Source organism: Pleuronectes platessa, chromosome 2 (genome assembly GCF_947347685.1).
Source record: "Pleuronectes platessa chromosome 2, fPlePla1.1, whole genome shotgun sequence".
In the NCBI taxonomy this organism is placed as follows: Eukaryota; Metazoa; Chordata; class Actinopteri; order Pleuronectiformes; family Pleuronectidae; genus Pleuronectes; species Pleuronectes platessa.
Genome location: NC_070627.1, coordinates 1,139,803 through 1,158,050, shown reverse-complemented (window position 1 = coordinate 1,158,050; position 18,248 = coordinate 1,139,803). Strand labels below are relative to the sequence as shown.

The 18,248-nt window shown below is 45.0% G+C and overlaps 1 protein-coding gene across 1 annotated transcript; it reads right to left on the bottom strand.

Moving 5' to 3' along the window:
• Nucleotides 1-437: 437 nt before the first annotated feature.
• LOC128457376 (semaphorin-3D-like) lies at nucleotides 438-13,422 on the bottom strand. The gene is made up of 17 exons (XM_053442042.1): nucleotides 13,368-13,422; nucleotides 12,505-12,659; nucleotides 12,344-12,406; nucleotides 12,104-12,223; nucleotides 11,458-11,548; nucleotides 10,406-10,534; nucleotides 10,107-10,249; nucleotides 9,270-9,384; nucleotides 8,806-8,875; nucleotides 7,827-7,971; nucleotides 7,423-7,645; nucleotides 5,979-6,067; nucleotides 4,784-4,825; nucleotides 4,493-4,650; nucleotides 4,340-4,404; nucleotides 3,072-3,199; nucleotides 438-2,208 (listed from the first exon to the last, which is right to left on the bottom strand). Exons 1-17 carry the CDS (start codon nucleotides 13,420-13,422, stop codon nucleotides 1,726-1,728), a joined length of 2,274 nt encoding a protein of 757 aa, XP_053298017.1. The 3' UTR covers nucleotides 438-1,725.
• Between the last annotated feature and the right edge of the window lie 4,826 nt (nucleotides 13,423-18,248).

The window sequence follows — 18,248 nt, the reverse complement described above, 5'->3', positions numbered from 1 at the left end:
CCTGTGAGGTGAAGGTTGTTATATTTGGTGTTGGAGCTGAATGTGTGACTCCATCTGCAGAACTCTGCCACGTCAGGTCACATTCATACAGTCCAGTCACAGTGTTGGTTTATAGATATATAGAAATACAGCTGCATTGTGATGCATCATTTGACCGTTGTGTATTTCAATAACTGCTGAGATTTGCATCCCCTTCTTTTCTCTGACTAGACGAGTGTTCGATGTGTGAAATGATCCAAGTAGAAACAGTACCAGTGTTTGACCACAAGGTGTCAGCAAAGAGCCAGAGCACCTGGCTGCAGACTACATGGTTTTCCCATCAAGTCTAAACTGGATGAACTGGAATTCCACCATAGAAACTACTTTCTATGAAAACAAGAAATAAAACTGATGTGAGTGTAAATTCTATTTCACAGACAACTTGACCAAAGCCTTGATCATCTTTTCATTGGATTTATTTGACATGTAAGTTGTGATTTAGTGTTTTATTCACATACAGTATAAAACAAGTTGATCTCAAAGTTTATTGGAGAATCGTGACGTTAAAAAACTGTTTTTATTTGATTCAAAGAAAAACACACGTTTGTTAAAGTATAAACACAAAATACTAAACTCTAACACATGAAGGAAGAAAACCATACAAAATAGAGTTCTTTAATATACATCGTCATGAATAATAATTATTAGTTACATGGCAGAACTGATAAGATGCACATACCAGGTATTTTCAAGCAAGGTCCATTTCATGTGTGCGTCTCCACTCAGGCCTTTAATCCACCCACTGTAATAAGTATGAGGTCTAGATCTCATCAGTGTAGATCAGCAACACATAAATACATGTAGATCATGATGATTTTAATATAATATGAATATCATATCTGACACAGAGTTTGTCTTTTAAAGTGTCAACAACAAGGATCCATGATGAAACAAGTCACACACCAAAGAATCTTGGAGCCTTTGTGATGAGCTGAATTATAATTCAGAGCGTAGACTGTAAATAAAGATGGACGACATGGCAGCTCCTAAAAGTGAAGCCAAAGCGTCTCAACTGCCCCCTGGTGGCTGGCTGCTGAACTGCAGAATTGCAAAAAAATAAGAATCCAAGTAGACGTTAAATAAAAAATGTTTCTGTCATTTCAGCTCGTTCTTCTCTCTCTGATGTTTGTTCAAGTGTTTCTGATCAGTTTGGTTTGAATCAGTTATTTGATGATATAAAAACAGGCTGAGACGTGATGATTGACAGCTGACACTGACTCCTGATTGGTCGAGCCTGTGTACGGGTTCGACCTGGATACCACGGCTCCATCCCCCGATCAGACTGGAACTCTGAATGAGGTCATCATCGTGAGGTGGAAGTGTTCGTACGTGAGATGTTTGGACTTGATTTCTGGATCGAGGGAGAAGTGGAGACGCTTTGCAAAACTTTATTTCCAGTCTGTGATTCAGACGCCTGAGGACGTCCTGCTGCTCTGAACTTAGAGAACCACAGGTTCCAGCTGCTGTTGGTTCCAAACCACAGTGAACGCTGCTGGTAACACCAGTTCAGAGACAAGTCACGTTTCCTACACTGCTATTTCCACGGTGTCTAATATTCAGGTTAAGTATATACTACTCTCTGTTTTATATTACACTCAGTCTTTAATGCATTTTGCTCCAAAACAAAGCGTTGTTGTCCTCTGAGTTCACAGGAGCTGTTGTCCTGAGTCTCTGTCCTGCAGCCGACTAGAGAGGAGGCTCGGGGGGGTTGTTCCTCCTCACCCGAGCTTTCCTGCTCTCCTGTTTCAGCTTCAGAGTGCGGAGCTTCTGCTGCCGGCGCTTCTCTCGGTACCACAGCTGCTCACAGTACTCGTCCACGCTCAGACTGTTGCTCCCCACCATGTGCAGGTCCTTGTAGCTCCGGTGCTGCGGCAGCCACGAGTTCCTGAGTGCCGGCAGAGACGCCGGGGGGGGAGGGCCCGGGAACACGGGTAGGGCCCCCCCCGCCGGGCCAGCCTTCCCGTGGCTGGGGCCCTGGCTCTGCTGGTGTGGGGCAGCCGGGTGGAGGCTGTGGTTGGGGATGATGTGAAGGTGGTAGCGGGCCAGGACCTGGCTGTAGGAGTGCTCGTGGCTGGTGCAGGTGTAGAGGCCTGCGTCAGCCAGCTCTAGGCGTTGAACCAGCAACCCACGCTTCATGTGGAGAGAGCGGTGGTCATCGCTGAGAGGACGCTGACAGAGAGAGAGAGAGAGAGGATGTTTAGAGCAGAGGACGGAGCTTCTTCACTGATCTGCTCATGGAGAGACAGTTGGTGTCACGTGTCAAGAAGGAGACTTCCACCAAAGAAATAGTCCCTTTACTGAGAGTCTGATTCTCTTCCTCCCATTATGCAGCAGTAGTCTTCAGATTTGATTTTATCGTGTTAAACTATAAAGATCAGGTTTACGTTTAAGTCTTTTTCATGTTTTAAACACATTATCTGTGATTTGCTGCCACTAGGGGGCGTCTCAATCAGAACAAGACCAACAGACTCTTTCAGTAATATCTCCAAATCAGTCTTATATTATTATATAGATATTATTATTATATAAGTATCACAGGTCAGATCACACATTTCATTCAGAGAGGCTCAGATTCTCTTTAACTTGAACTCACTGTTTGTTTAGCCTTCCAAATTACTGCAGCTCTTTATTCATCACCATTTGTTTATCTTCTTTTTATTCTGTTGATTGTATTGCTTCTAACTGGACGTTTGTTTTGTGGATTCATTTCATCCATCACGATTTTGGAAAAGTTGCAAATGTAACATGAAACTGAGGAATTACACATCAATGTTCAGGGTTCTAGAAACCTGTGGAATCATTTGGAAAAGGATCAAAGTTGCATCATGTTTGTGTTTTTACAGCCACATCCCTCCTGAAAGCATCTTCCTGTCTTTGAAAAGAAGATGGTCACAGTCTAATAGTGTTTAAGTCTCTATGTTTCAAGGAGAAGTGATTCAACATCAGGTTAAAGCTGGAACGTTCTTCTTCCTGAACCAGAGACACCAGCAGCAGGTTTCATGGGGACAGAAGGTTTCCTGGTTCAGACTCACTCTGTCCTCAGTTGTCTTCGAGCTGCTCGTCCACCGGAGCTCGGCCTGAGGCGACCGAGGAACGCACTCCAGGAAGGTGGAGTTTCCTTCTACGCCGTACAGAGACTTCTCCTCCACGGAGGCAGAGTCTGACTGGGAGAAACATTTAGAGCATTGAGAGTTTCTGCTGCAGATCATGGGAAATACTCAGGATGTGATTCATGTGAATCTGAAAAACCATAAGAATCAGTTTTTCTTGGAAACATGTTCTAAACAGGAAGAGAGAGGAAAGAGAAGAAGACACATCAACACCTCATGGGAACATTTCTGAGATCAGAAATAAAAGATGTGAAAAACTTGATCATTACTTTAACTTGATCAAGTTTTTCACATCTTGAATCTAATCTAATCTAAAAAAAAAAAAAACTTCAATAATCTTTACTGCCGCTGTGTTGAAGCAGAGGAAGCTGCAGTTACACAGAACAGCCTCTAGAGGGCGCCTCGTTTCTACCTGCAGCAGAGAATATTCAAGAAGGAATTTTAACTGAAACAATTCAAACTTTAGTTTTGTAGAGATAAGAATAAACATTTGGAAAATGTTCTTGTAAAATTAACTATTGTACAAAATTGACCTCAAACTGTTTAAATATTCAGTGTTTCCCTCTTGAATTCAACAGAAAATAGAATTTACTATTTGTGATAACATTTTTTGAAGTTAGTACAAAAAGGGAAAATATTCCAACATTAAATTCTTATTACAGTAATTATGTGGATCAAACTGTGACTTTAGAGCAAAACATTAAAGTTCCACAACAGACGTGAAGAAGCCTCATCAAGGCTGTGATTATAACATGTCACTCTTCAGCAGGTCCTTCTCTCCCTCTGGGCATCGGGTTGTGGGAGATCAGTTTGGATCCTGATGAAATAAATCCAGACTGATTTTTATATTATATGTTTGATTCCATCCAGTTGGGCCTTGGTGAAGGTGTGAGCTCGACTGAGGGACATTCTAATGAAATAAACACACAACCCACTGAAGAAGCTGCTCAGACTGAACCCAGTATGAACTGGAGCTTCTGGATGGATCCAGACTGGAGAATCAAACACAGTTGTGGATTCATGCAGATTTCTGATGGAGCCAGTGGCCAAACAGCTGAAACCACCAAGGCTCTGCATCCCATCGCTGTGGAGCTTCTAAACCCAGGATCCATCACCCACAGTGTGTATGTGGGAACCCTCCTGAGATCATCTGATATAAAGAGACTTCACATCAGACGGAGGAAACTCACCGTCCTCTGTGACTGGGCACTGACTCCAGGGGTCTCCATACTTCACATCCTGTCTCCGAGCCCTCCTAACACCAAACCAAGGGAAAGTTAGACGTCCATGTGGTAACTGCTCTGAACGAGTTGTGTCCTCATTACCCCTCCGTCCCTCTCTACCTCTTGCTGCTGTGGAAGAACCTGGAGCAGGTCTGTCCATCCCAGGAGCAGTAGGGGTCCCTGGCCAGACAACACTCAGCACAGTCCGTCCCGTACAGCTCGCACCTCTGGAGCCCCAGCTGGGCCACGCCGAGCTCGCTGGACACGTACAGCTGCTGCTGTGGTCGAGACGGACGACACAGAGAGACACTGATTTCATTGAGGGAGTTAACTGGACTGTCTTCAGGCTCTAATGTGTTCATGTTTAATTAGATGTTTTCTGTGCATGTGAATAAAAGAGTGAGGACGAACCCTCTTGGTGGACAGCTCCATGCTCAGGACGGGAGTCGGACTCTGAGGAATAACAAGAAAAATGGACTGTTAATGAAGAACCAGACTAATACATGGGAGTTTGATAACAATCACATTTCTATGAATCTGATTTTCATTGTAGAAATTCAGAGAAGAGCAAAACAACTTTTCACATCTGGTTCATTTCTCCTGAAGTCAAATGGGATTTTGGTTTGGTGCCTGAGGTCGAGTCCTTTTGTGTCGTTAATCCACTGAACATGAAAACCACTCGTCTCCCTCCTCTTCCTCACAGCCGGGTGGTTAATGTGTGTGTGTGTTTCTAACTCGGCCTCAGGAGCAACAAACCTCTCTGTCTGCAGTCAAACCTGGAAAAGAAGGCGTCGGCCTCATGTGACCGACTCACAACTGGTTACTGGTCTTTAACTGAAGTGATCTTTCAGCCGTGCAGAGGTCGAGGTTAACGTTAAAGGCTGCGGCCTCGCTCTGAGGTCAGAACTCCAATGAGTCTCTCTCTTCATCAGAGGGATAATTACCCCCCAGCTCCATTTTTCTGGACCACTGCCTCATTTCACCGTCTCACAGAGGAGAGTCAGTGACCCCCGACCGCTGTGAAGGAGCCGAGGGGCAGATGAAGGAAAATCAAACCCCCCAACCACAGCCTCCCACCTGGAACCCAGTGAGGAAGCAAACAACCAGTTCCTCCTGCAGCCGTCACTTTCAGCTCTTTACGAGCAGAAGGACTCAGTTCCTGTCTCAGTTAGAAGGAAACCATGAGCGTCTGGTTTCCTGTTTGTTTGTTCTCGTTCTCTTTTCTCTTCACCTGCACAGGGTTTTATTCTCTTTCCCTTCTCTTACATCCTCTCCTTGTTTTTCCTCCTCCTCCTCATCTTCGTCATCTGTTTAAATACAAAAACACAAGAATGTGCATTTCCTATTTTCTGTCATGTCTCTGCTCGTCTTCCTGGTGTGTTTGTGAACAGAGAGGATCTTGGGAAATGTGCGTCCTGATATCTGCTCTTCTCTTTTAGAGACGGTGTAGTTGGCATCAGGTCAATCTGCAGTGAAGCCCCTCAGGACACAGGGCCACGTGTGCACATATAATGGAACCAGCTCAAATCACTGTACTTCCTGTGAGAGGTGTTTCTGTCCCTGGATCAGAAGCAGCATTAAAACTTCATTCACAGATGAGTTTCACCTTGAAGACGCTCAGCTCCTCCAGAATGATCTCCTCTGGGTCCCAGGAGTCTGTGGTGACCGACACCACCTTCACCACCTTCCCATCATCTGCACCACGACAGGAGAGAGTTCAGGTCAACGCACATTTCATATTCACGATGATCAGAATAACAACACAAAAACAACTCATCGATAAAACATCAGATAAACTTCAATTCTCACAAACGAGAAGTGAGAGAAAGGTCATGGAACATTCTTCAACTGTCGCAACGGTAACACAGGACACATCCCTGTGTGACACGGGGGGTGGAGCCTGACTGAGAGCTCGAGGTCACGCCCACTTGTACCCATTGGACACTAGCAGCTGTCAGTCACACTGTGGTGTACCCCCCTAGAGACTGAGACATAAACTCCTGAATGTTTACTGACGTTATAAAGTGAGAAGTAGAGTCACTTTCTATAGAAACTACCAGAGGAGTCGCCCCCTGCTGGTCACTACACAGAAGACAGGATTCAGGTGCTTCAGCATCGGCTTCACTTTCTGAACTCGGAGTCTGTGTCAGCTGTGTAGCGCCCTCTGCAGGTCTGGAGGAGCTTTGTCAAGTCTGTAACAGTGATCACAGCTCGGCCTAAGAGAATAAAATTAAATAAAGTATTAACCTGCAACACAAACTGAACATTATAAGTAAACATAAACACTCATAGGCTTGAGTAGATGAGACCCAGCCTCCCTCTAGCCCCCCCTGCTGGTTCACACTGGTTCTCTGTGCACAACCTGCAGCTCCTCAGTCCAACCAGGTCTCCACTGATGACCTCTGACATCACATGGGTTCAATTCTTCATTCTTTAGTTAGAACACCTGAGTTTGTGAAGCTCCAGGCTGCAGCAGCACGCCTGACGTCCATTAAAGTGTTTACGTCCAATCAAAGGACAGTTATGACTCTGTGGTTTATTTTTATGACCTGCAGTGAGTGGAGGTCAAGGTTCATCAGGCTGAGAACTTCACGAGGAAACATGGATCTGGTCCTAAGAGACATCTCCTCTCTCCTCTCTCAGTTTCTATCACTTCAGCTGCTTCAGGCCTCAAAGTAAATTCTCTTCTCCTTCAACTCTTCCATTCAAGGCCGGAGACACGTGCACGTCATGGCTTCCTCATCTATCCTGAGATGGTGATGAGTCGCTCGTGCACGTCCTCAGAAATGAACGCCACATATCTGCAAGATGCAAGAAGCCCTTGAGCAGTAGAGGCCGTGTGATGTCACAAGCAAACTCCTCCAGTCACCAGGACTTTTGTTTTCTATTGACAGAAATTCTGAAGTGCTATACGGTCTGAGCTCTGTAGTACACACAGTACACATAGTACACATATTACACACAGTACACATAGTACACATAGTACACACAGTACACAAAAAGAACATGTCCATCCGGCCTCTTTCCCAAACTCTCTCTCTGCTCCTCACCTGTTCCCAGGTGTAAGACGTCGTAAGGTCCGTCCTCGGCCTCCACCCTGTCCACCACCACTCTCTTGAACATGCAGGGCGCATTGACCCGGGTTATGATTGGTCGGCCTCCGAGGGGCGGGACCGGCTCCCACATCAGCTGATGCTGCCGCATGAAGCTCACCACCTCGTCTGGGAAGTCCTTGGTGGATTTGTGGAGAGCGTCGTAGGTCTCACTGGGACACTGGAGGACGAGAGACATGGTGAGAGGGGAGAGGCTGTGTGTGTGTGTGTGTGTGTGTGTGTGTGTGAGTGTGTGTGTCTGTGTGAAAATGAAAAAAAAGAAGCGGCTAATTTAGGAGTCTGATATTTATGAGTTTATGATTTCAAAGACTTGTTCATTCTTGTGATGTCTGTGTACTCACAGCTCCAGGTCTGGGATATGGGATGTGACCTTTGAACTCCACCCAGCGATAGTCGGGACCTTCTTTATGGGCAAACGGTCCGTTGAAAGCTGCACGGATCGACGCCATGGAGTAGACACACACGGCCGAACCACGAAATACAGAACTGTGGACGACAGAGAAGAGGTGTTGGTGGAGGTGGTGAACGACAGAGTGTGAAGAGAGAGGAGGAGGAGGAGACAGTCAGGGAATGTTTTGTATTGAACAGGGACGCTACAGTAAAGAAAGAAAGGGATGAGAGAGTGAAGAGAGAGAAGGAACAGAGAGAACAGGACAGGAAGAGGAAATAAGAAGTGGGAGAGCTTTTATACGTCAGGGTTAAAATAACACAACCGGCCGGGCCTCTTCACCTTTGACCCCGACACACACCCACAGCTCTGATCTGCCTCACCGCTGGGCGTGCACGAGGCTGCCTGGCTGTGGGTCAGTCTGTTTAGAATAAACTGAGTAAATATATAATATATATATATTTTTGTATCTATAAATAGAAATATATTTAGTGTCCTTTGCTGCTTCCATCCAGTCCCAGTTATTCACACGATTCTCTCTCTCTCCTCTCGTCTGTCGGCCATTTGTCTTTCAATCAGCTGAACACAAGGCATGATGGTCAACATGTGTATCTCTTGGGTTGTTGACCACCGGTTGTGTTACTTTACACAATGAGTGCACTATGTAGGGTATAAAAATCATCTCTACATAATCACACAGCTCAATAAAATGTCACTTTATAGTGAGTAGTAATTTAGTGACACAAAAAACCCAATAGAAAGGATTTGTCATGAACGTTTGTGTGTTTCTCGAGGTTGTAGCCTCCAACAAGGACGTCAAGTCTCCAAAGAACCTTCTGGAACTTTGAGTCAAGTCATCATGACACGTGCATCACAGCTAAACATCTATATCTAAGTTTCCTGGAGCTGCTGAGTGACGGGCGTGTTCTCACCTGGACGTGCTGAAGACGCCGTAGATGGTTGGATTTTGAGGGTCTTTGGTTTCCAGAACAAAAATGTCCTCTGGAAAAGAAACACAACACACAGTCACAGCATTGAACTTCAACATCATGAATGAGACACTGTTCACTGAGGAGGTCAAGAGGTCAGGGGTCATTGTAAGCTGCTGGTTTGAAAAGACGGAAAAAGATCAATAAATTCAGTTCATTTACATTTCAATAAATATAAAAAGGCAACAAAGATAAACCGATAGATTCAGAGAGAGTTCACAGCCTCTTTCAAAAAGCTGAGGTGATAAAATACATGGGAGGACAGGGAAGGAAAGGAGGGGACAGATTCACACCGTGTCCTCTTCAGTTCAGAGACAAGAAGATAAAGGAGGAGACGCTGGTTTGTTCCAGAGGTCAAAGAAGAGGTGGAGGGCAGAGAAGGAAGGAAAAGGAGGGACGGACGTTACCCAGCTCATCGAAGTGCGTGTCCACCCCGGACGGTCCGGGGACAGAACAGACGAGTCGGGCTTTGAGGAAGGTCGTCCAGCGGTTGATCAGACTCCTCCTCCCTCCGACGTCGTTCTGGATCCAGATGAAGAGGAAAACATTCTGCTCATCTTCAGGTTGATCAAATGTTTTCATGCTCTGAGGTTCAGGAGACACTTTCCTCAGACTGTCCATTGCTGCAGCTCCTCTTTTCAGCCTCTGTCTCAAACACGTCTAGCTCCTGTCTCTTTAAGACCCCCCCTCCTGATAAAGATTAAAACTGCGTAAACAGGCTTTGAGGTTTGTTTCTTCCTGTTTGGTGGGTGTGTCAGATATATCGTCCAATCAGCATTGACGTGTATATAAACTCCGCCTTATTAAAGAGACAGTGACTCTTGTTAAGTTCAGCAGCTGCTGTTTCACATCAAATATTAGAAGCTGGAACATCAAGTGTCTTTTATTAAGCACGTATTTAAACTCATGTCGTCCACCTCCGAGATTTTCCTCAACAAGAACGACAACAATTCAACGGATCAACGTTTATGTTTAAATAAAGTTTTCACTCCGTTGAGTCGGAGCTGTTAGCGCCCTGGCTTCAGTAGAGGTGAGTCAGACGAGCTGCTTCAGGAGCTTCAGTGTTTTCTCCCTTTACCACAAACTTTGGGCTTTTGAACTTTGCAGAACTTTTATATTCACAAAAACCTTAATAACAAAGTAGAGAAACCTCCCGTGTCCCTGATCAGTTCTCCTGTGAGTCTGTGGGATGTTAGAGCAGAACAGATTGTTGTGTTGTACATTTTCTCTCTGCCTCTTTCTACCTTGCAGACTCGAGCCACACGACTATAAACCCTCTTGTCCCACTGGCCCGCCTCCACCGCCTTCTCCTTGAAGAAGAAGTAAACCTTGTCGTCGTCGGGACTGTGAGTGTCCGGGATGGAGAAGGAGGCGACGAACTCTGGCTCTGAGGGAGAGAGGAGGAGGAGGGAGGGTGAGGAAGAGGAGGAACGTTAGGGTCGAGGGAAACAGATCATATCTGGATTTCAGATGGAGGGAAGAAGCTCATTGACTCAGGAAGCTGCTGGAATCCTGAACCAAGGCTCAGACTGGTGCGTCTCACCGTTCAGCCAGTTGTGGTCGTGGGCTTCAGTGCGGATGTAGTGTTGACTGCTGCCCTGGATCGTCGTGCGGAAGATCGCAGCATTTGCTCCCATGAAGTCCACCGAGGTCCCAGCGTACAGTTCACCATCTTCAGGACGAACAACGACAAACCACAGAGTGGAAAGAGTAATTTATATCAAACATCTCCCTCGTTACATTTGTTTTTGTGCATGGCCAACTGACTCGATAGCGCCCCCTGAAGAGCAGCCCCTGCAGCCATTTAAAAAATTAATCAGACCCAGACGTACAAAAAAAAATTCTTGGACACATGTTAGCTATTCACACAAAACGTACTTTAACAAACAGATCGACTTTGAATGTGGTCGGTGCAACGTAAACACCTTGATGAGGAAACGTACATCTCTTCGTGAACAGGAAGTTGTTTTAACTTCAGTGAACATTAATCTGCACCAAATGTCACATGTTAGATAAGAGTCCTGGACTCAACACATCTACAAGCCAATATTTAGTATTTGGCTGTTTGTATGAATATAAGCGGTTTATGGAATCCGTGGTGCTGCAGCCGGAGCCACCACCTGCAGGGACGAGCATCATGTCGGGTGCTGGGTGGAACACAAGAGGGAAAATACATCCCATCAGGCCTGGAAACACTTCAGGATCCTCCTGCTGCTTCTGTGACCTGACCTCGGATCAGCAGAGCACAACTGGACGGATGGAACCGTCCCATCCTTCTAAGAATCATCTGATATAACAAAGTTACTGTGAAAGGTCAAAGTCGTTTTTCTGCTGCTGTCAACACGAGACATTTGATGGCGTTTCTTTCTTTCAGTTTCCTGAAGTGGTTGATTGTGTTTTGTGCCGACGTCAACACGTGAAACTGTCGGAGCGGACCACACACGCCTCCGCTGAACGGACGCTCTGCCGCCGGGAATCAGACTGTACGCCCCAGAACATTAGAGAATTCAGCTGTTAGTGTGTGTGTGTGTGTGTGTGTGGGTGGGTGCATGAAGACACACAATGTGTTGTGTGTGTGCTGCTGGTCAGACCTACCAGTCAGTCTGGCTGTGAACGGCTCTCTGGGACTGAAGGGACATTTTCCTCGTCCTGACTCGACCGCGTGAGACAACATGAACAACGGCTCCTGAGAGAGAGAGAGGGGGGGGAGAGAGAGAGAGAGAGAGAGAGAGAGAGAGAGAGAGAGAGAGAGAGAGAGAGAGAGAGAGAGAGAGAAAAGTTCACAACCAGATAAAACACAGACTGTAAATAAAGATGGAGGACATGACGGCTGTCTGCAGTAAAGGTCATGAACCTTCTCTCTGATGTTTGAATCAGTTATTTGATGATATGAAAACCGTCTGAGACGTGATGATTGACAGCTGACACTGACTCCTGATTGGTCGAGCCTGTGTATCAGAGGGACCTTGATGCCACGCCTCCTCTCCACCACCACAGCTGCAGAGACTCTGGCAGTGAATGATGTCACTAGTACAAGATGGCTGCCCCTGTATCTGAAATGTATTGACTCCACCTCCTCCCGACAGGAGGAAGAGGAGATGTGTCTTCTGTCGTTTTCTGATCCTTCAAAGTTAACGAGCAGTTTTCTGATGACGCTCTAACGCAGACATGTGACGGCTCTGATCCAATCACGACTCAGTGACCCTGCTGCTCTGTGTCTGACTCATTATGGGATGTTCACCTCTGTGCTGGGTCCCAGGTGCAGGTAGGTGCACTGTGGCTGGAAGGCTCCGGTGCCACAGGCGTACACATGAGTCTTGTTGAACGGCTGCAGCAGCCGGACAAAGTTGGCACAGTCCGTCTGAAAGAAAAACAGAAAACATCCCCTGAGGCTGTGGTCAAGGCTTTTAATGCTGAGCTCAGTCACCATATGAGACAGAGATACATAAATATAAATAAATAATCCATCCACACTTCTTACCTCCAGACTCTTTCCTGCCAGCCTGCAGTGCTCCACATGTTCTGTGGCAGCCGGCCAGTAAACCTGAGGGAACACGACACTTCAGCTACAAGACTCGATTTCAAACACCGACTCGGTTCCTTCGATGCCGAGAAGTTTGTGAACGTGTTTCAACATCTCACCGAACGTGAGGGCAGGTCCAGGCGGTCGGGCCTCAGCAGGTAGATGTGGTCTTTGCCTCCGACCAGCAGCCAACCGTGATCCTCGTCCAGCAGCATCGACTCGTAGCCGCCGCTGACTCCACCCGTCCAGAAGACGCCCGAGCTGTTCCTCAACTCTGACAGAGGAGAAGAAACAGACGGGGGGGGGGGCTTCATTTGAACTTCATGCTTCAATAACTGCACAGTTTGGACTTGTAATAAGGTACATGTTTACAGTGTATTTTGCTGTTTTCAAATTTTTTAATTCAGACACACACACACCTTTATTTTGCTCCAATTTCTTGAGTTAAACAAAGTAAAACAAAAGATTAAAACCAGATTCGTTGTCTTATACGTAGATAAAATCTGTTTTAATTGAATTTATCTTGAACTCCGGGACGTTGTAATTTTTTATTTTTATATGTTTCAAATATTTGACAGACTAAATCATTAACATGGAAAATAATCCACACACTGAACAATGGTCATCACTTTAATGAGTCTGATTATTCTCAGTTGCAGTAACAGTTATGATTTATTATTATTATTATTAGTAGAATTATTGTTATTATAATTTTTTTATTGCAGTGGTAGTTTGGTCCAATTTGATGAATTTGCTCTGTGGGATGTTTATTGAGCTTAAACATCCGGGCTTCACCATTTCTATCAGTTTCCATAATAACTTCTACACCTGTGATTCATCTACAGGATTTAATTTCCCTTCTGTTGAATCTCGGAGCAGCTGCTGTCAATCAAACCAGAGACTCAGTTTGAAAACTTCCCTGTAAATCAGCTCCTGAGCTGCACGAACCTCGAAGCTGCTGAGTGGAGCACACGCACCTCACCCTGTGGCCGAGGCCTGGTGGATGAAGGGACCACACGAAGTGTCTTTGAACGCATCACGCCACGTTTACTGCACGTCTCCACCGTTTAAAAGGAAATCAGTTACTGCCCCCTGGCCGAGGACGAGGCAGCCGTGAGCACCAGGAGAGACGCGACCACACAACTGAAATTCACTAATCACACTTGAGACCTTAAATAGTTTCACACACTCACACGCTAGAAAAATAACAGATGACCTGATGAATGAAAGTGATTCTTCTAAAAGGGAAACTCACAGTCATTGAAAGTTACACTGACCTAAAAACTGATGAGACGTCTCCAGTTAAAGTGTTTTAGTCTGAAATCTATGTCTATGACACACGAGGAACAATCAATCACACACACACATACACACACAATCTTTATGATTTGATAAATTACATCAGCTGAGATCACACGTTTGCTGCAGCACATTAAACATCTGCCTGACTCAAAGGATCATGGGATACTGGTGGCTGTAATGCAGCTTCTCAACCTAAGTGTTGAAATATAAAAAATAATATTTTCTATTTAGAAAAAGTTAAAATCTCTGAAATCCCAGGATGCATTGTGTTAGACGTTCAGCTCGGAGGTGTCTGGAGGGTCTGAGCGTCGGAGAGCTGGAGACTATAAAAGCGAGGAGCGTTTGATTTGATCACCTGCTGCTCTTGGCTCTGCCTCAGCGACTCCTTTACATCCCATCAATCACAAGAGGCAGCGCCGGGAAACGGAGCAGCTGATGAAAGCAGGAGATATCTCACAGTGCTCGGGGGGGGGCGGTTACATCACGTGTTCAGATCCGTCTTTCTGTAATTTGGCCCTGGAGTTTTCTATAAGTTCTCCTGATAACTTGAACCGCCTCCCACAGTTTCCACAAGAATGTTCCTCCTGGAAATACATTACTAAGTGTAGAAGCCCTGGGGCTGTGGGGAGTGACCAGTCAGAGATAGAGACAGACTCCATTACAGCCTGAGTGCAGATCTGAGGATGAGACTCCTCCACGCTCCGGCTCAGTCCGAGTTTCATCTGTTTGATGGTTAAATTGGTCTTTTCCTGTCAATCAAGGGCAAAGCTGATGGTGATTGCCTCTGATTGGTCAGTCGTGATAGGGATTAGTGCTGATTGGTCAATAGAAGGAGGTCGTGACCTCGACACGTCTTGATTCAGGTGTGAGTGTGTGTGTGTGTGGGCCAGGAATTACCCATGTTGTGGGGACCTAAAGCTGTTTACATAGTCCCAGCTAGAGACATGTTTTAAGGTTAAAGTTGAAGTAAGGGTTGGCTAGGGTTAAGTTAAGGGGGTTAGGTGTGTCGTGGCTAAGGTTAAGGTTAGTGTGAGTCTCTAGGAAATCAATGTTAGTCAACGTAATGTCTTTTCTAAGATGTTGTGTCTTTGTTCCCTTCTTTATTGTCTTTTCGTTTGTTTCTTATTTCTCTTGTTTGAAGAGAGAGAGAGAGAGAGAGAGAGAGAGAGAGAGAGAGAGAGAGAGAGAGAGAGAGAATCATAATTGGGATAATTGCAGACATTTGTTAAAGATTTCAGGCCAAGTGACGGCAGTGAGAGAACTCTGGGTAACTGCCCAACACCTGTACAGCACACGTATGAGTGTGTGTGTGTGTGTGTGTGTGTGTGTGTGTGTGTGTTCGATTGTTCCCCGTGATTAACCCTGATCTTCTGCAATCAGGGAGGTGATTAAACCTGGATTTGCTTCATTAGAATGTTTTGCATGCGTTTGAATGAGTTTGTGTGTGTGTGTGTGTGTGTGTGTGTGTGTGTGTGTGTGTGTGTGTGTGTGTGTGTGTGTGTGTGTGTGTGTGTGTGTGTGTGTGTGTGTGTTTTCACAGGAGGAACTCAAACTCACATGTTCTGATTTTTGGAGGGAGAGAAAGGAGCAGCTGTTGAAGTTGTTTAGTTGTCGTGATGAGTTGAAACAGTTAGAAAGTTTGATGAGGATGTTAATGTGAAAAGAGGAAATTTAATTTACACTTTTTATTTAGTTATTTGTTATTACAGTACTTCTTCATCTGATGAGACTGGGTTGCTCCACTTCAATTTGAAAACATTTTATTAAAAGATAATTACATTAAACTTTCTTTGATTTGTCAGTTGATGACAGCACAGCTCATATTTCAATATATACGATAGATTTATATAGATATATGTTGCACTGAATCATAACTATAGTGGGACATTAGGACTTCAACTGTCCCTGAGGGGTTTTGTCAACTAGACTTTTGTCTCTTTTTTAGCCAGTGTAGAAAACAGTTATTCTCCCAGTCTCCCCGTCCCCAGTCTCGGTTACTGGTCCACTCCTCTTATCACAAGTAAACCACAGCAAACACCACATGTCAACCAAAGGGACCAAAAGGGGTCAACATTAGATTTGTGCTATTTGGACCATATTCACCATTTATCACATTTAGGTTCAAATAGCATCTGACAGCTCATGAGTTGGACTCAAGTGATAGAAACCAAACATGTCGGGAGGTGGTGAGCTCGCACGGGGAAGAAGGTTGCACATAACTCCCGGTGGATATGAAAGATTCTAATATGTTTCTATGTATCTGGCTCACACACGTGCAAGTTGACACTAAAAGCTATCGTCTCACATTATCCAGCCTCAGGAGGAATCCCACATATCACAGGTTGAATATAACGTTTCTCTGTTTGGGTCGGCTGCCTCTCATGGAGCAGAAAGCTCCTTCAGAGAAGAGAAGTGGTTTCTGTGCTCGTCCTCTCAGACACAGAGGAAACCAACGGTCAAGGTCATTCAACCAAGGTCGTTTTCATTACAGAGGAAACTCCTCAAACTGTTGGTTCTCTGTGAGGTTCTGGTCTGATCTTCTCCTCTTCTCACAGTTTCAGGTTTGTCTGAATTTCTGCTGACTCAAAACTCCAGTTAAGACCCTGTGATGGTTTTCCTCCATCAAGCAGGTTCAGTCCCTCCAGGTATTGATGATGCTCTCACAGTAATATGAGGTCATCGTGACCTTTGACCTTTCAACCACTGAAATCAGTTCCTCTTTGATTGACAGCTGGTCAAGGACAGACTTCCTATATCATGTTCAAGAGGCCAAAAACCATGTGTAATGAGGCCACTGGGACCTTGAACTTTGACCTACGACCCCCCCGATTCTAATCATTTAAATCTAAGGTGTTCTTAAGAAGACACGGCCAGAAGGTCGCAGTGACCTTGAGGTCAAAACACCAGGATCTAATCAGTCTTCTACTAAATTTAAACTATTTACTTTTCTTGTAGTATCGTGTTCACATGGTGACGTACAGTCGGACGAGTCGAGCACATCATGCATCTGGCCACTGGGTGTCGCCAGTGCAGAGATATGATTGGTCCCATCTCTCTCCTCATCTCTTTTAAAAAAACATTCAAATAAAGTTTTCTTACTTGTTGTCCTACAGAATGGCAACAACCAATCAGAAGTAAATTCCTTTTCAACTAATAATTACAAATGTACTCATACTAATAATGACTGCTCTTTCCTAATAAATGGTTTATTTTTAGCCTGTGATATACTTTGTTATCATTTATGTATTTGAATGTTTTACAGGTTATTTAAAACCTTTGATATTATAGAGAAGATTAATTTTTGTGTATAATGTTCTGTTAAATGTCCCTCGGCTGTAATAGAGTGAGAGTTGACCAGGACACGTGTTCAGAACGGAGTCTGTGCTCCGTCACCTCCGAGCTGTTTCCCTGTTGATACCAGCGACCTATAGAGCGACACACACTTCCTGCTGAGCTCTGAAACTCGACTCCTCTGTTTGTTGCTCTGGTGACTTCAGGTAGCAGCGTCTCCCGTCTTCTCTTCTTCTTCTCTCACTTTATTTGACAGAGCTGCCGCGACACATCCGGCCAAAGAAAAGCAGGTCCACATCAACACTTACCAGCCTCTGTGATCAAAGAGGAGTTTTACTGTTTTACTCTTTTCCAATAGAGCCACAGTATTATATTAGAGGTTTTATACAAATGTTATAGAGAATCTGACAGGAGACTGTTGTGAACATAAAGAGTTTCTACCTGATCTATGTCTTCATATGTAATTCAGTGTTGAAATCTTTAAACAAATAGTAAGTCAATAAGTTATTAGTTTGTTTATTCAGTGTGAAACTGCAGCTGCTGCTCACACAGTCCACACGTTCTCATGTTGTAAATAAAGTTTGACTGATTCAGGCGATGGTTCACTTTGCTGTTCGGCTCCAGTTTCAGCCTCAGGCTAAACACTTCCTGGTCTGGAGGCTGGTGATGGTGTTTGTCTTTCATAACGGATCCAGTGGTTGGCAGCTGGAAGGGCCAGGGCCAGGGAGAGAGAGAGAGAGAGAGAGAGAGAGAGAGAGAGAGAGAGAGAGAGAGAGAGAGAGAGAGAGAGAGAGAGAGAGAGAGAGAGAGAGAGAGAGAGAGAGAGAGAGATGGATGAGGAGAGGGATTAAAGTGACGGACAGAGAAAGATGACTTCTCTTAAAATATCAGCGTCTGCCTCCATTTCTCCTTCCACTGTCTCCAGCTCGGACAGCATGACTTTACACACACACACACACACACACAGACTACACACACACTATACACACACACACACTCTCAGTTGTAATCGTTGTAATTGTTTATGTTGAATCTTCAGTTTGTCTGCTCTGCTGCATCATGAGCATCTGAGAACTCTGGGCTCTTGTTGGTTTGAACTTTTCAGTCGTGATCTTTTCATTTATCTCCAAACCTCTCGGAGCCTCCTCCTCTTCTTCTGACTCCAGCCTCTACATCACAGCTCGAGGGCTTTTCTCTGAACTCTGACACATCTCATATATCAGCTTTTCAGGATCTGGAGGAGACTTCAAAAAATCCAAACTGCTGCAGA

Coding starts and splice junctions, on each gene's coding strand:
- LOC128457376 (XM_053442042.1), bottom strand. CDS start 13,422: ATGCGTTCAAAGACACTTCGTGTGGTCCCTTCATCCACCAGGCCTCGG. Junction 8,876..9,269: donor CACGCACTTCGATGAGCTGG/GTAACGTCCGTC, acceptor TTTCTTTTCCAG/AGGACATTTTTGTTCTGGAA. Junction 7,646..7,826: donor CATATCCCAGACCTGGAGCT/GTGAGTACACAG, acceptor CTCGTCCTCCAG/TGTCCCAGTGAGACCTACGA.